This window comes from Bufo bufo, chromosome 4, assembly GCF_905171765.1.
Source record: "Bufo bufo chromosome 4, aBufBuf1.1, whole genome shotgun sequence".
In the NCBI taxonomy this organism is placed as follows: domain Eukaryota; kingdom Metazoa; phylum Chordata; class Amphibia; order Anura; family Bufonidae; genus Bufo; species Bufo bufo.
In genome coordinates this window covers 183,857,080-183,881,687 of record NC_053392.1, presented here as the reverse complement: position 1 = coordinate 183,881,687, position 24,608 = coordinate 183,857,080, and the positions used below count along the sequence as shown (strand labels likewise).

At 42.8% G+C, this 24,608-nt stretch overlaps 1 protein-coding gene across 1 annotated transcript in view; it reads right to left on the bottom strand.

Moving 5' to 3' along the window:
• Nucleotides 1–57: 57 nt before the first annotated feature.
• The window catches only part of SMC4 (structural maintenance of chromosomes 4), a 55,893-nt gene continuing 31,342 nt past the window's right edge, over nucleotides 58–24,608 (bottom strand). The window contains 14 exon segments of the mRNA XM_040428166.1: nucleotides 58–1,303; nucleotides 2,175–2,358; nucleotides 5,015–5,247; nucleotides 6,002–6,184; nucleotides 6,282–6,455; nucleotides 11,156–11,300; nucleotides 12,545–12,734; nucleotides 16,039–16,165; nucleotides 17,483–17,635; nucleotides 17,726–17,805; nucleotides 18,005–18,230; nucleotides 18,324–18,485; nucleotides 21,844–22,029; nucleotides 23,314–23,547. Of these exon segments, the coding sequence (XP_040284100.1) occupies nucleotides 1,127–1,303; nucleotides 2,175–2,358; nucleotides 5,015–5,247; nucleotides 6,002–6,184; nucleotides 6,282–6,455; nucleotides 11,156–11,300; nucleotides 12,545–12,734; nucleotides 16,039–16,165; nucleotides 17,483–17,635; nucleotides 17,726–17,805; nucleotides 18,005–18,230; nucleotides 18,324–18,485; nucleotides 21,844–22,029; nucleotides 23,314–23,547 (2,454 nt within the window). The 3' untranslated portion in view covers nucleotides 58–1,126.

Sequence of the window (24,608 nt, the reverse complement as noted above, 5' to 3'; positions counted from 1 at the left end):
ATCAAGTAAAATGGATTTTACACACATTGAACACACATTTGATCCAAGCTTTAGATATTTCAATGTTCATATTTTATTGGAAATACATATTTATAGGTTTAAAAAAAATATATACACACACACACATTTAAAAGGCGTATTTCCATCTAACATGTATGGCATATCCATGGGATAGGTCATTGATGTCTGATAGATGTTGGCCCACACTTCACAAGTTATAAAAACAGTGTAAGCTCACTAGGCTACGCCACTTCTGCAACTCCAGTTCCCTTGTACAGGAGCTACAACAATGGCTTAGCACAGTCCACTCCACTGTTTCCATAGTCTTGACCACCTCTGGCCACACCATTCAGGCTGGAGGATGAGGTTAAGTGGTGGGCAACGTGTTCGGAGATGGGATTACCCTTTTGACACAAACGCCACATGACAAAATAATGGAAAGAAAATTGTTCAACATTTACACTGACAATTGCAGCAGAAAAATTGCGTGGATGCCATCTACCTGTCTAAAATTTTAAAGTGTTTGGTGGGTACAGATTTACCTATACATGTCAAAAGACAACAATTCCAGAATTGTCCCACAGGTGAACAGAACCCATGCAATTTTTCTGCTACACATAAAGCAGATAGTTTCCCTAAACTTCTGGTTTATTCTTGTGAATGACAACAGAACTGAGGCCAAATTACAGCCCGTTATCAGTATAGCAGCATCCGAAAAGTCTACCCTTAAAGGGGTTTTGACACTGATGGTCTATCTTTAGGACAGGTATGGATGTACGGCTGGTGAAGGTCCAACACTAATCAGCTGAGCTGCAGTACTAGGCACAGTGAGACTTGTATGGATGTTGCTGTGTCAGGGCCATGGCAGTCCAGTGAGACTTGTATGGATGTTGCTGTGTCAGGGCCATGGCAGTCCAGTGAGACATTTGCCAATTAGTTTGGTTTGTATCCTAAGGATAGGCTGGATGTGTAAAAACCTATTAAGGTTAAACAGAGGCATGTAGGGTAGGGTACTGTGGAAGGACACAATAGTTTATATCTTCTAAGGGTATGCAGTCCATTTTAGCTTTGAGACCTCTGCAGACTTACGACCTGCAATTAGGCATCATTTTCCTTAGAATGCAGTTCAGGCACACTGTGTCGCAGCAAGTTCAGCAAGGCCTTTGGAGGCAATTATTTTCGGATTTGTTGCCACACTTTTGGTTGTGTTATGAGTCTTATAAATTCCAATTAGTCTGTCAGCAATCTCGAACATGTTGTTACGCAATGATATGATTATGAACTGGGCATTTTTAGTTTGCTCCTAAAAAGGGGGGGGGGGGGGGGGGGGAATAAAAAAAATAAAAGTTAGTTTCTGTTTGAGACGAGGTACATCACTGGCATATGGTAATTGTCATTGCACTGTGTTCCACATCAGAAGGGCAAACACTTGCAGAAAAAATAGCCCTAGCCTTAAAGAGAACAGGTCATCATAACATTAACTATTGTTTAAAATCAACGAGACATTTATCAAGACTGGAGTTCCCATAGTCCAGTGTTGGTCCTTCTGCACCGGAGTGAGATTAGCCCAATTTATTGAGAGGACTCTTAAATAAATTAGTCTGGTCTCTAGCAGTCCATGCCCCAGAAACTGAAATCTACACCAGCGAGGGGCTGGCACACACTTCAGCTCTAACGTATGCCAACTGCTAGCGCAAGTCATAGTAAAACGGGCAGGCACCTCCCCTCCTGCTAAACCCCACCACTTTAGAAAAGCTTCAAAAGTTGAAAATTATTGCGTACATACGGCATGCGCCATTAACTGCAACATTTTAGGCCACTATTGAGAAAAGTCATTAGTAAATGCCCCTCAAAGTTTTTTCTCTCCTTTTAAAACGGATTGTGACCCCCACCACGGGATTTCTCCCACTGAGCCCCATAATAGGCTGAGCCTTCCTATTCCGCAGAGTTTACTTTGTCAGTTATAACCTGACAGGCCTACAATGAAATATTGAAAACAGAATTATATATTTAAAAATAAATAAATAAATAGAAACAGATTAGAAAAAAAATAGGTATCAGAACATGGTTTGAACTGAAAGTAAAACATAGCGGATATATTCTTTGTCATGGTATTCCTACACAACAGTGTTCATAAATGGAGTTACAAACAGGAACTTTGGGAAGATACTTACATATATATAAAATGCAACAATCGACACATTTTTGAAGTCTAGAGCGGCATCAATCTCATCCATGAAGTACAGTGGTGTTGGCTTATAGTGGTGAAGAGCAAAAACCAAAGCTAATGAACTTAGGGTCTTCTCCCCGCCTGAAAGATTAAATATCTTCTTCCAACTTTTCTTTGGTGGTCTCACACTGAAGAAAAATTAACAGTGATCAATTAAAAGAAGAAATATACAATTTTGTTTTACGTTTTAAATCACAGCACAATGCTTCTAGTACCCGTCCTGGGTGTCACACTAGCCTTCTCAAATGCCGAGCATTCCTCAAAAAAGGAGAAACGGTATGTGTTTGGTGCAGTTGGAAGAGAACATGCTGTGTGCTTTCTATAAGACACTGGCATTAAAATGGCGATTTGTATGTTCTTAGAACTTTAGGACTAAAACACTGCACCGTGTTAGGGTTATTTCAGATTAACATGAGGGTCTTTATCCCTGTCCCACTCTCTATGGGCTATGCAATTTAGCATATCCCTTAACATGCCAAGAAGCTCCAGCCTTGAGATTAAGTCAGTCAACCGCCTTAAACGTCACTTCCTTTACTGGAATTTGATTGCTACTCAAAACAGTGATGGATGGTCTTCACCCTTTTAATACCAAGGACATACTAGGGATCGACCGATATTGATTTTTTAGGGCCGATACCGATAATTTGTGAACTTTCAGGCCGATAGCCGATAATTTGTACCGATATTCTGGGAATTTTCATTTTTGAGAAAAAAAATAAATCCTACACAAATCTGCTGAAAATTAATATGTTTATTGTTAATGTGTATTTTTTTTTGTAAATCTTTTTCATTTATACTTACTATTTTTTTTTTTTACTATTTTAGCCCCCTTAGGGACTAGAACCCTTGTCCCATTCACCCTGATAGATCTCCATCAGGGTGAATAGGAGCTCGCACTGTCCCTGCTGCTCTGTGCATACAGCAGCATGGAGCTTACCATGGCAGCCAGGGCTTCAATAGCGTCCTGGCTGCCATGGTAACCGATCAGAGCCCCAGGATTACACAGCTGGGGCTCAGATCGGAGGGGACCCTGTGGCCACTGCCACCAATGATTAATACTGGGGTGGGGGGCGCACTGCGCCACCAATGATTAATACTGGGGGGCTTGGGGGGGGGGGCGCACTGCGCCACCAATGAAGATAAGTCTCTCAATCATTCATATACAGGAGGCGGGAGCTGGCTGCAGAATCACATAGCCGGCTCCCGACCTCTATAAGCGGTAGCTGCGATCCACGGCACCTAAGGGGTTAACTACCGCGGACCGCAGCTATTGCTCATAGAGGTCGGGAGCCGGCTATGTGATTCTGCAGCCAGCTCCCGCCTCCTGTATATGAATTAATGAAAGGCTTATCTTCATTGGTGGAGCGGTGGCCACAGCCCCTCCCCTCCTCTTATCTTCTCTCCTCTCATTGGCGGCAGCGGCAGCACAGGGGGAGGGAGACACTGCTTCCTTCTCCCCTGTGCTGCTGAGGGAACACGGAGAGCGCTGAGAGCAGCCCGTTCTGTGTTCCCCATACGTTATCGGTATATCGGCAAAATAGATGCCGATAACGTTCAAAATCCTGAATATAGGCCGATAATATTGGTCAAACCGATAATCGGTCGATCCCTAGGACATACATAATACATCTTGACTTTAATGGGGGTTTTCCAGCTTTAACCCTCTGGAATGTGGTCAACCTAAAATAAGAAAAGCAGTCCCCTGTGGTTTCATTACCAAAGCTCTGTTCATTGATGCTATTATATTATAGGTGGACCACATACTAATTAAAAATGGAGTTAAAGCTGGAAAACCCCTTTAGGCATTTAGCGCTAGAGCTTCTGTGCATCGCCAAAGGAGGAGGGAAAGGAGGTTGCAACAAGTGTTATCAGAAAGTTCGCAGCCGGTTGTCCTTCTGTACAGTATTCAGAGACCCCAGGGGGGAAGACAAACAGGTTAACAGCCCATTTTCCCACAGAGATTATATGCACACAAATAAAAGGGGGTCCTTTATTTATTTTTTTGTACTAAAGGAGTGAGAAGACATGATCCAACCTGCACTCAATCACAACATTTGTCAAATACACAACACAAATGTTTAAGACTTCTGGATTGCAGATATTTCTGGTCTATTTTCTAGCGGGAAAAGGGCAGGCCAGTCTCAATTTTCTTCTACACCTGTTTTAGGCATACAAAATGGTCTAAATCTACGCCAGCAAGTGAGCTGGCCTAGATTTAGAGACAAATCCGGCTAAGCTATGTAAAGGCCAGCACCTCTACATACCTCAGGTGGATGAACCACCAGTGCAGGAGGAGCGAAGACTGGCATCTAAATTGCCGGGCTTCATAAATGTACCCCTTTGTTTCAGATTTTTTATAACAAATTTTGGTGCAAAAAGTTGTACTTTAAGCCACAAACCTTTCTCTGAGAAAACACGAGATGCATCACCTTGTGCCAGAATGTGCCAACATTTAAGGCAAAATCAATGCACAAGTTCAAAAGTAAATCTAGTAATGTTCCAAGTATAGCCTTCTCCAGGGCTGGCATTTTACGGGAAATACAAGTTCTTACTAAAACAGACATGTCTGGAGAGGTGAAGTTGACGCTATGATGTACATCTATGGGAATCATACTTTATTTACTTCATCAGCTTGGCTGCATTATCAATTGACCAATGCTTGGGGCGGGCAAAAGAAAACAATACTCTATTTTACAGAAGGTTATCTATAGTATGCACAAGAATTCCAACTCTGTATCTTGTACATTATAAAAAGACATAGTAGAGAGATACTACTATACAAACCTAAACATGATGCCCTCTGAAAATGGATCCAAGCTGTCCACAAGTTCCAGCTCTGCGTCTCCTCCCAAAGTCAGCATCTGGTAGTTCTCCTTCAGCTTATTTGTTATGACATTAAATCCAGCCATAAACTCATTAAGTCTCTGCTTACGAAGATCTTCATAAGCTCGTCTAAAACGGTCTCTCTCATTTGTAATTTCATCAAGTTCAGCAACTCTTTGCAAATAAAGTTCTTCCTGTTCATAAAAGATATTATATCACTAAATCTAAAAACTGAAGAGTCAAACATATAGACATGTCAACTACCAACAGTCTAATACTATACTGTACATGAATGACGTCACAAGTCACAGAAAAGCTCACTTTCACCTCTCCTCAAGATAGGCCATCAATATCAGATTGGGGGTTCAAGCACTCAGCGATCAGCTGTTTGAGGACGCCAGGGTGTCCTGGTGAGAGCTGCAGCCTCCTTTAAGCTTACCAAGTATAGTCATCCAGTGAGGCCGCAGCCTCTTCAAACAGCTCATTGGTGGGCGTACTGGCAGTCAAACCCCCACCAATCAGATATTGATGATCTATCCTGAGAATATCAGGATAGAACATCAAAAACGCATTAATATCTTGAAAAACACCTTAAAAAAAAAAAATGATCTGAATTAAAATCTATAATTTTGTGCCTCCATACAGAACAGTGCAAATCCATGGTTATAGACTGAGCAGTCTGATTCTGTCATACTGAAGGTTAATAAGAGGGACAGAAGTAGGGCTGAAACGATTACTCCATTGAATTGAGTAATCTGACACAAAAAAGAACTATGCAAATTTTTTGCATCGAGGATTCGTTTGTGTCATGTGTCATGTGACCATGGAGCGGGAGTGAATCTCCGTGGTCACCCACAGGCCGTCGGATAGCAGCTTCATCGCCAACCTCCCCAATGGCTACATGATTGACCTGCAGCGACCCGAGCCGAAAAAAATTAAAAGTCCTACCTTCTTTTTATATTCCGCAATAGCTCCAAGGTTCGGCTTAATCTCATGACTCTTTGCTTCCAACAGTGCTATTTGATTATTTATTTGATCGGGATCCTTTATTGCTTCTAGCTCTTCCTGAGTTAGGACGGGAAGAACTTCCTCTGGATTGTCTTCTATTTTATGGAGTGAAAGTTTTGACATCTGAATAATACACAGAAAGAACGTATATGTTATCAAGATGCCTCAAATAATCACAACTATGGCCAGGATAGAAAGCTTTACCCTCCACAGACCCTACCTCTTTCTGCCAGTATTTTATTTTAGACTGATGTTCTGCTATATGACCATCTATCTGCTCAATTTTCAGCCGGATGTTAAGTGCGTCCTTTTGAAGGGCATGTTCCTTATCCTGAATAGCTTTAATTTCTTGCAGCAAATCTTTGTGCTTTTCCTGGATCTCGCCAAGTGAACCCTAAATAATGAAGGCAAAACGTAACACATGAGTGAGTAATAAAGAGTACAGTGATCAGTATGGAGCATTTCAAGTTGCAGTGAAAATTATTTCAGCATATATTACTCCTAGATACTAGAGGACCTGTCCACTCTCTTAACATGACTGTTTTAACTCCTTAAATTTTCCCTTATAAAAACTGACATGCAGTTCTCTTAGCTTAGGCTACTTTCACACTAGTGTTTTTTTGCGGATCTGTCATGGACCTGCAAAAACGCTTCCGTTAAAATAATACAACCGCAAGCATCCTTCATGAACGGATCCGGTTGTATTATGTCTTCTATAGCATTGTTTCCCAACCAGTGTGCCTGCAGCTGTTGCAAAACTACAACTCCCAGCATGCCCGGACAGCCTTTGGCTGTGCGGGCATGCTGGGAGTTGTAGTTTTGCAACAGCTGGAGGCACACTGGTTGGGAAACACTGTTCTACAGATCAGTATTCTATTGTGTCAGAAAATACGGATCCGTCCCCATGGTCTTGCTCCGCACCACATGGCGGACAAAAGAACGCTGAAGGCAGCGTTTTGGTGTCTGCCCCCAGAGCGGAATGGAGACTGATCGGAGGCAAACTGATGCATTCTGAGCTGATCCTTTTCCATTCAGAAAACTTAGGGCAAAACTGATCTGTTTTGGACGCTTGTGAGGGCCCATGACTGATCTCACAAACAGAAAGCCAAAACGCGAGTGTGAAAAGTAGCCTTAGCGGAGCAGGCAGAAGCAGGAGCCTGCTCCAGTCAGCAGTGTACAGAGAACAGAGTTTTAAGCGCACCAGGGAATGGTGCGCTTTAGGTAGGAAAAAGTGTTGTGAAAATTGATTAATAAAGTATATTAAAGATAGTTTTATTAGGGCATTAGGGAGAACATATTAAAAGTTTATATAAAAGGTTTAGTTACTCTTTAATGATTTTAACTTTAGAAATGTGCTGATATTAACAGAATTCAAATAAAAACAAACTCTGTTCAGAAACAGCAAGAGGCAGAGACAGAAATGAAACCTTTTCATTAAAGTCATGCCGACTCTAGTATCACTTAAATACATAATATAATGCATTGGTGAGTTCATGTCGCTCGGTGCCTACTAGAGCAGATGTTGTCCTCACAAGACATTTGCTTCAACTGTGTAAAACAATATAAGGCTACAATAATCTTAGCACTCAAAGAAGAAAAATAAAGAAAATCTCATCGAAATCAAGCAAGGTGCCTGTAGGGACAAACCTGCGTTTTGTTGTAAAACCATCAATTTTGCATTGTGTAGGATTCCCCACAGAAAAGTGGCTGTATACAAGATAGGGGATGATCAGTGGTTGTATAGCATTCATGGGAGAAGTGACAAGTGCTGGTTTGCTAAAAATCTGCAACTTTTTAGCTTTCCAAAAAGTTGTTGGAGCATGCGGAGGTAGGACTTCTGCAGCCCGACTCATTTAACAACACATGCCAGAAAACCGGCACACATTAAACCAAAACTCTATTCCAGCTCCTATTACAGTAGATTTACAGCTCTGGGGCATGGGTAGCCCAACATGTGCCCCTTAACTGTGGTGCATCTCACACTGGCACAGGAAAAAAACAAGACTGGCATACATAATGCTGGTCTTAACAAATCCCCCCCTTTCTATGTGCTGTACTCCCTAACAGGCATGTGCAAGTTTATAAACAAGCAGATCAAGGCACATGGGGTAACTGCACACAATTAAATGGTCTATTTTTCCGCATGGGTTTTCATGTGTAGAAAATTCAGTTTAAGGCTTATTGCACACGACAGTATATTTTCACGGTCCGCAAAACGGGGTCCCGTTTTTCCGTGATCCGTGACCGTTTTTTCGTCCGTGGGTCTTCCTTGATTTTTGGAGGATCCACGGACATGAAAAAAAAGTCGTTTTGGTGTCCGCCTGGCCGTGCGGAGCCAAACGGATCCGTCCTGAATTACAATGCAAGTCAATGGGGACGGATCCGTTTGACGTTGACACAATATGGTGCCATTTCAAACGGATCCGTCCCCATTGACTTTCAATGTAAAGTCTGGAGTCCCTTTTATACCATCGGATCGGAGTTTTCTCCAATCCGATGGTATATTTTAACTTGAAGCGTCCCCATCACCATGGGAACGCCTCTATGTTAGAATATACTGTCGGATATGAGTTAGATCGTGAAACCTCATTTCCGACAGTATATTCTAACACAGAGGCGTTCCCATGGTGATGGGGACGCTTCTAGTTAGAATATACTACTGTTTACATGACTGCCCCCTGCTGCCTAGCAGTATCCGATCTCTTACAGGGGGCCGTGATCAGCACAATTAACCCCTCAGGTGCCGCACCTGAAGGGGTTAATTGTACTATCATATACCCCTGTAAGAGATCAGGGCTGCCAGGCAGCAGACCCCCCCTCCCCAGTTTGAATATCATTGGTGGCCAGTGCGGCCCCCTCCCTTCCTCCCTCTATTGTAATAATTCGTTGGTGGCACAGTGTGCGCCACCCCGCCCCCCTCTATTGTAATAAATCGTTGGTGGCACAGTGTGCACCCCCCATCGGCCCCCCCTCCCTCTATAGCATTAACAACATTGGTGGCCAGTGTGCGGCCTCCCATCTCCCCCCCCCCCCCCATCATTGGTGGCAGCGGAGTTCTAGCAATAGTACAATAGTAAAAGATTAATACTTACCTGGGAGCTGCGATGTGCGTGTCCGGCCGGGAGCTCCTCCTACTGGTAAGTGACAGTTCATTTAGCAATGCGCCGCACAGACCCTGTCACTTACCAGTAGGTGGAGCTCCCGGCCGGACACGAACATCGCAGCAGCAGGTAAGTATGAATCTTCTACTATTGTACTATTGCTAAGTAACCATGGCAACAGTCCTGGTTGCCATGGTTACCGATCGGAGCCCCAGCAATTAAACTGGGACTCCGATCGGAACTCCGCTGCCACCAATGATGGGGGGGGGGGGGGGGGATGGGAGGCCGCACACTGGCCACCAATGTTGTTAATGCTATAGAGGGAGGGGGGGCCGATGGGGGGCGCACACTGTGCCACCAACGAATTATTACAATAGAGCGAGAGAGGGGGGGGGGGGGGGGGGGCGCGCACACTGTGCCACCAACGATTTATTACAATAGAGGGAGAGAAGGGGGGGGGGGGGGGGGCGCACACTGTGCCACCAACGAATAATTACAATAGAGGGGGGGGGGGGGGGGCCCGCACTGGCCACCAATGATATTCAAACTGGGGAGGGGGGGGGGGGGGGGGGGGGGGGGGCGCGCACACTGTGCCACCAACGATTTATTACAAGAGAGGGAGGGAGGGGGGGGGGCGCACACTGTGCCACCAACGAATAATTACAATAGAGGGAGGGGGGGAGGGTCTGCCCCCTGCTGCCTGGCAGCCCTGATCTCTTACAGGGGATATGAGAGTACAATTAACCCATTCAGGTGCCGCACCTGAAGGGGTTAATTGTGCTGATCACGGCCCCCTGTAAGAGATAGGGTGCTGCCAGGCAGCAGGGGGCAGTCTTGTACACAGTTTGTAGTGTATTCTAACTAGAAGCGTCCCCATCACCATGGGAACGCTTCTGTGTTAGAATATACTGTCGGTTCTGAGTTTTCACGAAGTGAAAACTCAGCTATGAAAAAGCTTTTATGCAGACGGATCTTCGGATCCGTCTGTATAAAAACTAACCTATGGCCACGGATCACGGACACGGATGCCAATCTTGTGTGCATCCGTGTTCTTTCACGGACCCATTGACTTGAATGGGTCCGTGAACCGTTGGCCGTGAAAAAAATAGGACAGGTCATATTTTTTTCACGGCCAGGAAACACGGATCTCGGATGCGGCTGCAAAACGGTGCATTTTCCGTTTTTTCCACGGACCCATTGAAAGTCATGGGGTCCGCGAAAAAAAACGGAACACGGCACAACGGCCACGGATGCACACAACGTTCGTGTGCATGTAGCCTAATACAGCACACTTGAAACTGATGATTTTCTAGATCTCATGTACACTGATTTTTTTACTTGCAGAAATTGACCTGCCACACAGATTTTGAAACCTGCAGAATGTCAGCTGTGTGTGTGATTTCTTACCTTATATGTAGTGGTTTTCCCCTATAGACTACGTCCACACCAAAAATCGAGAAATAGTGCAGATTTATGTGCGTTGTTTTTAAAAGCATTTTTGGTGTGAATTTTCAACATACAAATACACAGCTTGTGGAATTACCCTTATGATCCCAGAAAAATATAATGAAACGTTGTATGTTTCAAGCACACTTTCCAGATTTGATGCTTCAAAAGCCTCATGCAAAATAATGGAGTCAGATCAAATGCCGAATGTGTGGATGAGGCCTAAGGAGTCTCCTCTTTACTACTTTTGTGAACTGGACATTAACTTTATATTCCAGTTATAAGAAGTTATCTATTCCCGATCCACAGGACATGGGATAACTATTAGATCGCTGGAGGTCGACCGCTGGGACCCCTTCCCCACCGTTCACAAGAATAGGGCCCCCGTACCTTGAAATGCATGAAGCTACAGGTCGAGAATGCGCATTGTGTCTACAATTATTCTCTGTGGGATTGCTGGAAAGAGCAGTGTGCTATTTTTCTAAAATGGACCTTTTACTTCTCAAAAGAGTAGCTTGACAAATATAGAAAATTGTAAAAACTATACCTCGGCCTCCTTGCATTCATTCATGACAGCTGTTGCCTTTTCCTCTAGGGTTTTCAAGTTTTCAGACAATTCTTCTATTGATTTGTCATTGTCAACAATTTCCTTTTCAGTGCGGACAACAGTTTCCTCTGCTTTTTTGAGGTTTCTTTTTAGAAGGGGTGAAAAAAAAAAAAAAGTGAACACTAGTGTAAAGAAAATGCCAGACTTTTTGACTCCCTGATACACTATAGATACATAGATTGCGCAGCCTACGTTCTTACCCACAACCCCAGCACGAGAGTGCCACGCCACCCTACTTAGTTTTTTATTTTAGCCAGTTTATGAATAAATTGCTAACTGGGTGTTATGGCACACTCTGCCCAATCAGTGCTGCCGGTGTCAGGCTGTGTAGGGACTCATCCCTTTTGCAGAGTGGCTGACCCACAGTGGTGATCATACTTAACTGGTCCACACACCACTGGGTTCAGTCTCTATCACTCCACGGCCGGCTCTTCAATACCACTGGTGCACTATTATCAACATCCTGTTAAAGGGGTTGTCCGGGTTCAGAGCAGAACCTGGACATGCAGAGCAAAGGAGAGCATTGGAGCATGAACTGCTCTGATGCTCAAGTCAGGGGGGCTGCCGGGGTGAAGATTGAGGTATGTCCAGGTTCAGCTCTGAACCCGGACAACCCCTTTAATGGGAGCATGTGACCACTGCAGCCAATCACATAGGTGAATTGCTCCCCTTGCGGCACCAAGGAGATGAAGAGCAGGGCGTGGAGCAATAGACACTAAAACCAGCGGAGGGGAACAGGTAAGTATGATCACCACCGCAGGTCAGCCACTCTCTGAGGTCTGATACAATGTTGGATAACCCCTTTATCACCGTCTATGGAAGCTGTTTATCAGAAAAATGGACTGCCGAAATGAATCGGGGCAGAATGCTAAACCTAATGACAAGATGCAATGGGGCAAACATTCTGACATTTTAAGTTATCAGTGCCCGATGTTACAAACCCAAAGTATAAGGAATGCTGCCATGTGCTATCGCATGACATTTTCTGTTCCGATTTCTTAAGTCCAATGTTGTCTTTGGACCTGTGAATCTAAATCATTGTTCACATCAGAATCTCCAGACATCACCAAACTACTCAAACCCGTTGGGATATAAATGTTGGAAGGATGGCGAGTTCGATCCACAACAAAATTGAACAAACTGACCATGTGAAAATTTGAATACCCTTTAATTCCACATATAGATATAGAGATAAATAGAGATAAATAAAAGTTTATTACAAATTTCATGTATAATAAAGATCCTTTTGTATGCTTCAGGTAGTGCCAAGACTTAATAAAATGAATTAGAAGTAAAAATCCACTGGACAGATTACATATGTTATATTACCTGTCTGCAGTCTTGATTGACACTTGCGCTTTTGTAATAGAGGACACACACTCATCCATCTCCTTGTTGAGCTTGTCCAGTTTATCTTGCTGCGCTTTCAATTTGTGATTGTTAATATCAACTATCAGAGTATGAAGTCTCTTCACTTCTGCTTCTACTTTTCCGGCCTTTTCAGCTGCCTTCTCAAATTCTTCAATTACAAAAATGTTTATCACAACTTTAGATAATGTTCTTCCACAAGCAAATGAACACACAAGTAGTATCACTACAGTCTATTCAGTGAAAGGGTCTCAGCAGTATGGGACTCCTCCCCATAAACCCAAATGAAGGTATTCATTTATCTAATGCTGCTTTCTACTCAACGAGTGTCCTAAACCTTTTGGCCTCTTTCACACCACTGCTAATCATTTCCATTCTTCTGCTCAGTTATGAACAGAAGCGCCGGATTCTGCACATGACTGACCCAAACAGATCACATCTACTATAACTGGGTCCATTCGGGAGTCTGCCTTTATATATTTTTTTTCTCTATTGTAATCTTGCACGCAGGACTTCTCCTCACAGTTTTTGACAGAATCTGCAACAGAGGTTGGAAGGAGGATCCAACACCAATGTGAACACTGTAGACCAGGTATCCTCAAACTGTGGCCCTCCAGCTGTTGCAAAACTACAACTCCCAGCATGCCCGAACAGCCTACAGGTATCAGCCTACAGCAGGGCATTGTGGGAGTTGTAGTTTTACAACATCTGGAGGGCCGCAGTTTGAGGATGCCTTCTGTAGACTATCATCTATGGCCTTTGTGTCAGCTACTGCCTGAGCACCAGTGTCTTTTTGCTCTGTTTATATATAAATAGGTACCTTTGATGGGACACGGAAGATTTCCTTTACTTCTATCTGAATTGGTGTATTTAACTCAAACCAGTGCCCAATATATTAGTTGCTCACTCCAGGGGTATTTCTGTCAGTTTTATTCTGATATTGTGACATCCACAAAGTCTTATTTTTGTACCAATGTAAGGGCTTTTTTTTTGCAGAGCAATCTGTAAATTTTATTGGTACCACTTTGTGTTGAATGTAACCTTTTGATCTATATTTAATACATTTTTTGGGGAGGAGGTGTGACAAACTAATTCTACCAGATTTTTACTGGATTCCTATCAAGCCTGTAAAAATCTGCAACAGTATTTTATTGAAATCAAATGACCGTAAAAAAAAATAAGTTGAAAACATTAAAAATTCAAATTACCAAACTTTCACATTACAGAATAAAAAGAAACTAAGATATAAACCACTGGTACTGCCATATCTGAAAACTGGAGAGGGGCAGGGAGAGGTAAGAATGTGCATTTCGCCTTTTTGTTACCTTGCCTCTCATAGCACTTGAAAAGAAAATTAAAAAAAGTCATATGTACCCCAATAAAAACTATAGCTCACTCCACAAAGAATAAGACAGAAATATAAAAAAAAAGTTTGAAAAAATAAGAATTTCCTTTGAATCACCATATTGTAAGGTTTATATTTGACAAAAAAAACTAATAAAAACATATTTAAAACTATATATACACTGCTCAAAAAAATAAAGGGAACACTTAAACAACACAATGTAACTCCAAGTCAATCACACTTCTGTGAAATCAAACTGTCCACTTAAGAAGCAACACTAAGTGACAATCAATTTCACATGCTGTTGTGCAAATGGGATAGACAACAGGTGGAAATTATAGGCAATTAGCAAGACACCCCCAATAAAGGAGTGGTTCTGCAGGTGGTGACAACAGACCACTTCTCAGTTCCTATGTTTCCTGGCTGATGTTATGGTCACTTTTGAATGCTGCCGGTGCTTTCAGTCTAGTGGTAGCATGAGACTGAGTCTACCACCCACACAAGTGGCTCAGGTAGTGCAGCTTATCCAGGATGGCACATCAATGCGAGCTGTGGCAAGAAGGTTTGCTGTGTCTGTCAGCGTAGTGTCCAGAGCATGGAGGCGCTACCAGGAGACAGGCCAGTACATCAGGAGACGTGGAGGAGGCCGTAGGAGGGCAACAACCCAGCAGCAGGACCGCTACCTCCGCCTTTGTGCAAGGAGGAGCACTGCCAGAGCCCTGCAAAATGACCTCCAGCAGGCCACAAATGTGCATGTGTCTGCTCAAACGGTCAGAAACAGACTCCATGAGGGTGATATGAGGGCCCGACGTCCACAGGTGGGGGTTGTGCTTACAGCCCAACACCGTGCAGGACGTTTGGCATTTGCCAGAGAACACCAAGATTGGTAAATTCGCCACTGGCGCCCTGTGCTCTTCACTGATGAAAGCAGGTTCACACTGAGCACATGTGACAAACGTGACAGTCTGGAGACGCAGTGGAGAACGTTCTGCTGCCTGCAACATCCTCCAGCATGACCGGTTTGGCATTGGGTCAGTAATGGTGTGGGGTGGCATTTGTTTGGAGGGCTGCACAGACCTCCATGTGCTCGCCAGAGGTAGCCTGACTGCCATTAGGTACCGAGATGAGATCCTCAGACCCCTTGTGAGACCATATGCTGGTGCGGTTGGCCCTGGGTTCCTCCTAATGCAAGACAATGCTAGACCTCATGTGGCTGGAGTGTGTCAGCAGTTCCTGCAAGACGAAGGCATTGATGCTATGGACTGGCCCGCCCGTTCCCCAGACCTGAATCCAATTGAGCACATCTGGGACATCATGTCTCGCTCTATCCACCAACGTCACGTTGCACCACAGACTGTCCAGGAGTTGGCAGATGCTTTAGTCCAGGTCTGGGAGGAGATCCCTCAGGAGACCGTCCGCCACCTCATCAGGAGCATGCGCAGGCGTTGTAGGGAGGTCATACAGGCACGTGGAGGCCACACACACACACACTACTGAGCCTCATTTTGACTTGTTTTAAGGACATTACATCAAAGTTGGATTAGCCTGTAGTGCGTTTTTCCACTTTCATTTTGAGTGTGACTCCAAATCCAGACCTCCATAGGTTGAAAAATTTGATTTCCATTTTTTTATTTTTGTGTGATTTTGTTGTCAGCACATTCAACTATGTAAAGAACAAAGTATTTCAGAAGAATATTTAATTAACTCAGATCTAGGATGTGTTATTTTTGTGTTCCCTTTATTTTTTTGAGCAGTGTATATATTTGTTACCACCATAAGTGAACTGACCATCGGAATAAAGTAGTCATGCCATTTTTAGCACACAATGAACACCCAAAAAGCTATGCAGAATTGTTTTCCTACTTTTCCAATTAAAGATGGTGCCATTAACAAAAAAAAAAAAAAAAAAAAAGAAAAAAAAAAAGTGTGTGACTTTGTGGTCGCCCCCCCCAAAGAAATTTTTTAAAAATGTTTTTAAGACTTTTTATTATTTTATGACATGCTATCATTAGATTGCTTATAATCATAGAAGCTGTGTTGACAATTGCACAATTTTGAGCTAATTGCTACAAAGGACAATAAACTAGCACAGCTATAGGCTCATACATACCTTTTCTAAACGTTTCCAATGTTTTTTCCATTTGGCTTTGTTGCTTTTTGTCTGGAGCTGCAGCAGCTACATTGACCTCTAACTCTTTGACTTGTGCTTTCAGATGTATTTCTTGTTCAGAAAGACTCTGGAACATAATAGCATCAACTTTATTAGCAATAGACAAAATATACAATATATTCTGCAAATATGTGCATTGCATCTAACAGGTGTAAACACAGGGCAATTTCATAACAACTCAACACGAGGAATCTGTGCAATCACAGGGAGAACATTCAAACTATGGCCTGCATTTACTAAATGCACCTAGACCCATTTATCAAACAAAACAAAAAAGCCACTGCACCTAGCAAGCCAAAGGAGGGTGGTTTAGTGGCAAAGGGGTGAGGCTTCAGATGAGACGACAAGGGCCAAAGTTTTGGCACAAAATAATCAGTGGTGTAAATTTAGACAAATGTCTAAGCATGCAGCAAATTCATCCAGCATAAGCCACTAATAGTGGTCTGATTTTTAGACTGTGTCTAAGTTTAAGCCGTCTACATTTTAGACGAGATTAGTAAACCTGCTCAACATGCCCTGGTAAAACTTAAAGGGCTTCTGTCACCCCACAAGTCTTTTTTTTTTGGGGATAGTTACATTCCTTATAGCGCGATATAGGAGAATATAATCTTGTCACTTACTTTCATGCGGCCGTTTCTTTAGAAAACGAAGTTTTATAATATGTAAATCCGGTCTCTACCAGCAAGTAGGGCGTCTACTTGCTGGTAGCCGCAGCAGAAAACCGCCCCCTCGCCGTGTTGATTGACAGGGCCAGCTGTGATCTCCTCCTCCGGCCGGCCCTGTCAGTATTTCAAAAATCGCGCGCCTCTGTTCATTCGGCGCAGGCGCTCTGAGATGAGGAGGCTCGTCTCCTCAGAACTCCCTCAGTGCGCCTGCGCCGATGACGTCTTCTCTTTCGGCGATGTCATCGGCGCAGGCGTACTGAGGGAGTTCTGAGGAGACGAGCCTCCTCATCTCAGAGCGCCTGCGCCGAATGAACAGAGGCGCGCGATTTTTGAAATACCGACAGGGCCGGCCGGAGGAGATCACGGCTGGCCCTGTCAATCAACACGGCGAGGGGGCGGTTTTCTGCTGCGGCTACCAGCAAGTAGACGCCCTACTTGCTGGTAGAGACCGGATTTACACATTATAAAACTTCGTTTTCTAAAGAAACGGCCGCATGAAAGTAAGTGACAAGATTATATTCTCCTATATCGCGCTATAAGGAATGTAACTATCCCAAAAAAAATATGACTTTTGTGGGGTGACAGAAGCCCTTTAAACCTAGGATCTCAGCTCTGCACAGAACCAAAACTGGATAACGGCAGTGCTCGATTGCAGAGAACCCAATTCACACTGGCTCATGACCAGTACATTCTGCCCCATGTAAAGCTCTCTTATTTACCTGCAGACTGGCAGTGTACTTCTCAAATGTGTTTTTCATCTCTCTGGTTGACTGCCGCAGTTTAGTCAGCTCTTCCTCAAGATGTACCTTACGATCTTGAATAGCTGTAGCTTTTTCAGAGTCAGTCTTGAGTTTAGCCTCCATTTTTTGCACCTACACATTAAAAACAAAATCGATACAAATTTATATAAAAACAAAACTAAACACCTAAAGTGAACATTTAGAAACCACAATATCTCTAACCTGTTCCTCTGAAAATTCTGCAACAACAGAATTTCCCATTCTGCCTTTCATCACTTTGCCACCACCGCCAGTCATTGTACCTGGGAAATTAAATAAGAAATTAAAAAAAAATAACACACACATTCACTTTAACTAATGGGTAGAGATCAATATCATCTTTGCAAATCAGTAAAATACACAAGTAGGAGCATTAGACTTCTACAGATACCAAGACATAGGCGAGGACCAGACCAACTGCTTAGCTTTAGAAAAAAAAGAATGAAGGAAAGATGAGCTTACCTGACTGCTCTATGATTTGTCCTTGTAAAGTCACCACTCTCCATCTTTTGTCTTTCTGAAAGGCTACTCTGGTTGCCTGATCCAAGTTATCAGCAACAAGTGTATCCCTTAGCGCAAAGTAAAATGCTGGTCTTATGTGCTCATCTTTAACTTGCACCATATCAAACAAGCGAGGGATCTTCTCAGGAGTCTGAATGGGGTGTAATCCTTTTTCCCACACCTTCATCTACACCGCAACAGAAAAAAATTGTTTCAATCAGACCTTAAAATGCAAGAGGGAGTAAATTTTTTTCATCATTTCACAATGTGTGAACGTTACCTTGTCTAAGCCAATGAATGTTGCTACCCCAACGTTCTGTTTCTTTAGGAAATTAACACACTCTTGTGCTGTATCAATAGTATCCACAAGAATATGATCCAGGGCTCCGCACGAGGATGAAATGGCAACATCATATTTTTCATCAATTGCTCCAAGGTCACCCTAATTTAAATGATGACGACAGAAGGGGAACACAGCAAACCTGTAAGTTAGGGTAAGATGAGCAGCACATAAAAGACAACGTACAGTCCTATAAGAATGCTCCAGCTAGCCACACACCAATACCATAAATGCTACAAGGGCAGAGTTGAGAGATTATAAATAAAACTATCCACCAAAATGACTAAGAAATATATAGGAAATACATTCTATGTATATGTAGGAATTAAAAGTGACTTCTGCAGGTGGACTTCTTATGCGACTTCTCCTCATCGGAGACTGTACATTTGAATGCTGTATGGAGACAGATCTCCGAACAGCATTAGACCTCTTGCACGCGACCGTGTAGTGGCCGTGCCCGCAATACACTTGAATGGGGTCCGCGATCCATCCGTTCCGCAAAAAGATAGGACAAGTTCTATCTTTTTGCGGAAGGGATGCACTGAACGGCACCCCACGAAAGCACTCCGCAAGTGCCTCGGTTCCGCATCTCCGGACCCATTCAAGTGAATGGGATTGCATCCGTGATGTGGAATGCACACGGGGGACACACGGCCGTGTGCAAGAGGCCTTAATCAGCGTTTTAAATAAAACTACTTCAGATCAACTACTTCGCTCATAACTATTGATGACCAGCAGATAAGTCAGTCATCAGTTAAAAGGTCTCAGAAAACCTCCTAAAATGTGGACATTCGCTTTAAAGGGATGAAAGATGATGATCACAGCAGCATATCCAGTGCGTCATTTATTGGAAGCCTTGAGTGCACACACAAACAAAGTACGACGTTTCGGCTACGCAGTAGCCTTTGTCAAGTATAAAAAAAAAAGGTAAAAACTGCCAATATTAAATACAACCATGTGACCACTCCCACCACAAGTTGGAGCCAATCATTAAAAAGCTCAGCCCACTCAATATATCAGTGTGATTATAAACAGCCTGTTCTATAATCAGGCAATATGCATCATATAATGAAATCAATCTGTACCTGATACATGTATTCACCGTCCAGTCACGCTAGAGGTATTCCCATCCATCTCGGCGTCTAGCTGATCACGATGCGCATGTCAATTACGTCATCACGCGGGCGCCGTGACACAAAGCAGTCACGTGCATCATGTGTCATCGCGTCACATGATGATCACGTGTCCAACGTAAGGTCCTTTACACACATAGAAAATACAGCTAACTGAAAGGTCCTATCTCAAGACCTATCTGTTCGACATGTGTGTGTCAATGGGGACCAACACTTGTCTCCCATCTAGACAATCTCCGAAGCGAAAAGGCAAGGTTTATACTTTATCTATCTAGACACTTCATAAGGTCGAACAAATATAAAACATGGCCAATTAAATGTGATGGGTATGGGAAAGAGATTGTTTCAATCCACCGGAACCGGACGAGACAATGTATCAGATACACAATACAAATGTATAAAGTGAATAGATAAGTGAACGTGGTGATCAAAACAAAATAATATAAATAAACCATAATCTACTATTAAAACCATTGTCTATAATGAGTCAGACATGAATAGAACCCTACCTATCAATACTGTTTACATTCAATTCAATATTAAGTCCCTGGGGTTGTAGTGATTGTAATGTAAAGATCCATTTCAGCTCTTTTTTCCTCAACATGCGCTCCCTATCCCCACCCCTCTTGGGGACATCAACAGAGACAATGAATCTCAATTGGCTGACAGTGTCCACAGTCAACAAAATGCTTCGCCACCGGTTTGTTCATCATTTTTTTCCTGATGGTGCTTTTGTGTTTGTTAATACGTTCCCTAATCTCCATGGTTGTCTCTCCCACATAGATCAAACTACAGGGACAGACAATCATGTAGATTACAAACTTAGACCAACAAGTATAGCATCCTGTGAGGTTATATTTCTTGCCACTGTAAGGGTGTACAAAAGTGAAAAATACACAAGTAGGAGCATTAGACTTCTACAGATAACAAGACACACCCTTACAGTGGCAAGAAATATAACCTCACAGGATGCTATACTTGTTGGTCTAAGTTTGTAATCTACATGATTGTCTGTCCCTGTAGTTTGATCTATGTGGGAGAGACAACCATGGAGATTAGGGAACGTATTAACAAACACAAAAGCACCATCAGGAAAAAAATGATGAACAAACCGGTGGCGAAGCATTTTGTTGACTGTGGACACTGTCAGCCAATTGAGATTCATTGTCTCTGTTGATGTCCCCAAGAGGGGTGGGGATAGGGAGCGCATGTTGAGGAAAAAAGAGCTGAAATGGATCTTTACATTACAATCACTACAACCCCAGGGACTTAATATTGAATTGAATGTAAACAGTATTGATAGGTAGGGTTCTATTCATGTCTGACTCATTATAGACAATGGTTTTAATGGTAGATTATGGTTTATTTATATTATTTTGATCACCACGTTCACTTATCTATTCACTTTATACATTTGTATTGTGTATCTGATACATTGTTTCAATCCACCGGAACCGGACGAGACAATCTCTTTCCCATACCCATCACATTTAATTGGCCATGTTTTATATTTGTTCGACCTTATGAAGTGTCTAGATAGATAAAGTATAAACCTTGCCTTTTCGCTTCGGAGATTGTCTAGATGGGAGACAAGTGTTGGTCCCCATTGACACACACATGTCGAACAGATAGGTCTTGAGATAGGACCTTTCAGTTGGCTGTATTTTCTATGTGTGTAAAGGACCTTACGTTGGGCACGTGATCATCATGTGACGCGATGACACATGATGCACGTGACTGCTTTGTGTCACGGCGCCCGCGTGATGACGTAATTGACATGCGCATCGTGATCAGCTAGACGCCGAGATGGATGGGAATACCTCTAGCGTGACTGGACGGTGAATACATGTATCAGGTACAGATTGATTATATGATGCATATTGCCTGATTATAGAACAGACTGTTTATAATCACACTGATATATTGAGTGGGCTGAGCTTTTTAATGATTGGCTCCAACTTGTGGTGGGAGTGGTCACATGGTTGTATTTAATATTGCCAGTTTTTATCTTTTGTATACTTGACAAAGGCTACTGCGTAGCCGAAACGTCGTACTTTGTTTGTGTGTGCACTCAAGGCTTCCAATAAATGACGCACTGGATATGCTGCTGTGATCATAGTCTTTCATTGCTGTTCCTGGACTGCTGTGAATCTACGGTCCCATCGCGGCTGTTACATTCCGGTTTTAATGGTCTAAAAGGTCTGGTTGTGCTGCTCTACTACCCATTATATGAGCTTTAAAAGGGATCATTCTAAGCTCATTCCACCAAATAATGCTACATTTACCCATAATACATTTAAGAGACCGTACATGAAATAGAAACATACCAATCTCCCATAGATGCCTGGGATTTTTCCCAACTTCTTTTGCTGAATCAGAGCATCAAGGACTTTTCCTCTACTACGATTTGCAGATAAAGAACTTCTTCCTTCTTCCACTTTTTGACGCATGACTCGGACTTCATTCTTTACAGCCATTTCTTCTTGCACAAGTGACTCAAACTCACTCTCTTTCTGTAAAAATATTTTATGAAGCATATATTCAAGTCTTGACTCTAAGATGAAATAGGAAACGTTTGTGTTGTAGAGAAACGTTGCAAGTCTAACGCTTTTTCCACTGAGTGAACAGACATGTCCTGAAAGAGGTAAACATCTACCTGGCTGCACATATCTTAGGGCTTGTTCACACGAATGTGAGAAGCCCGTGCTGTGGACCACAAATTGCGGTCCGCAATTCACAGGCACCGTCCGTGGGGCAGGCGCATGGGGATCGCAGACCCATTCACTTAAATGGGTCTGCGATCCTTCCGTTCCGAAAAAAGATAGAGCAAGATCTATCTTTTTGCGGCGCGGAAGCACTGAACGGAACCCCAAAAAGCGCTCCATTCCCCATCTCTGGATTTGCGGACCCATTGAAATAAATTGGTCCGCATCCGTGATGTGGAATGGCCACGGAACGGTGCCCGTGTATTGTGGATCTGCATATGCGGTCTGCAATACGGCAAAGGGCATCACACATACGTGTGACCGAGCCCATAGGTTGTCAGACACTGACTGCAGCTCATATGACCAGAATTCACAGCATCATAAATGATTTACAGTTTTCCTGCCTTATCACAGGTCTCTTGTATTGCACTCACATGAGTACAAATCCTTGCTGTTACTGAACCACTATGCTACTAGAATATTAGCTATTGTTGAAAACACAAAGAAAACTAAGTTTAAACGGCATTTATTTGTAGTACAAATTAGATACAAGGCGTCATCTTCATTAGTTCTTAGAGGTTTGTTGGCATCTCAATTTTGCTAGTATTATTTTCTGAGGATATAGAAAGGTGTGACTTGTACCGAAAGTTACATAACAAAACCTGAAGCAAACTGTACACTTAACGAGAACATACCAACTAGATTTTTTTGCCATTTAAAACAATATACTGAAGCATGTGAGGCAGTCTCCTTGCTTGTTCCGCACAGCAGTTCAGAGATAGGCTAAGTTCACATGTGGCAGATGTGGCTGTGCGGGTTCCAAACTTCATATTCAGAGCAATTTACAGAATACAAGCGGACGGCAACTTCAAAACGATCCTCATGCAGTGGAAAAGGTCCTCACACAAACGAGAGCATGCATGGTTTGAATTAGTGTGTCAATTTAAATATCTATCATGGCTTATAAAGGAAGAATCTAATTTGCTTGATGACATTTTAGTAAAAACAGACACAATCATTCAAATAGAAACTCCAAATCTGAACATTTCAGCAGATTACCATTATTTAAAAAAAACAAAAACAAACAAACACCTTTTTAAGATCTTCCTCCGACTTGGGCAGCTTTATCTCCAGTTCCTTGATGGCGGATTTTCTCTCTTTCAGTGTGGTTGAAGCATTGTTTAATGCCTCCTTAGCTTTATTTAACTGGGACAATGCTGTATTATGACGGCTCAAATAAATGTCCAGCTCAGACTGTGCAACATCCATCTTTGAACGGGTTTCATTCACACTCTTGTTCAACTCCATCAGTTCCTTTTCTTTTACCTACATGGTAATATTGTAGGATCGAGCAATTAGAACACGTTTAACAAATGATCTTCTATTAACAATGTACCTCAACCAATCTACTCCAACAGAAGGCATACACTAAACTTGTAGGATATAACAAAGGTTTTGCCATTTTTTAAAAGTTATCCCCAATCCACAGGATAGAAATGACTATACGATCGATGAGGGTCTGTCCACTGGGACCTCCAGTAACTAAGGATATAAATGGATGGCACAATCCCTTTAAAAGGGCTGGCTCACAAACAATCACCTGTCCACAGGACAGGTTATAAATGTATGGCTGCCAAGGGTCAAACTGCTAGAATGCACAAAGATCACAAGCAAGTCCCTTGTGTGAATGGAGCAGTGGTTCGTAAACATGATCACTGCTCCATACACTTTTATAGGACTGCTGAATACAGCTCTCCAAAGTGTATGGAGCAGCGATCATACATGTACACCACTCTATTCACACAAGGGACTCTGTGAACCTTGTTGCTGACAATGGTGGGGTACCAGAAGTCTGTCCCCCAACAATCATCTCTCACTTAGGGCTCATGCACACGACCGTGCCGTTTTTTGCGGACAAGAATAGGACAAAACGGACAAGAATAGAACATGCCTCATAATTTTTGCGGGGCCACGGAACTGAGCAACGAATGCGGACAGCACACAGAGTGCTGTCCGCATCTTTTGCGGACCCATCAAAATGAATGGTTCTTCCAAACAGATATACTTTATTTACCTATTCCAAAAGGGGGGTTAGGGTGTCCATCAGTTATTAAATATTATAGGGCTTGCCTTTTTGAACAACTGAGATTTTTATGGTTAAACCAAATCGAACAAACATTGGATCGCAATTGAGAACTATATAACGGAGGTAAAGGACCCTCTAGTTCTCTACAGAAAAATATTCCCACACCAAAAACCCCACCTACAATACAAGCCGCACTTGAACTCTGGAATCTGTTGACGACCAAATTAAAGCTCATCAATATCTCCTCTTCTGAAATCCCTCTGGAGGTAATGGGGAAATGCATCTCAGATCTAAATATCCA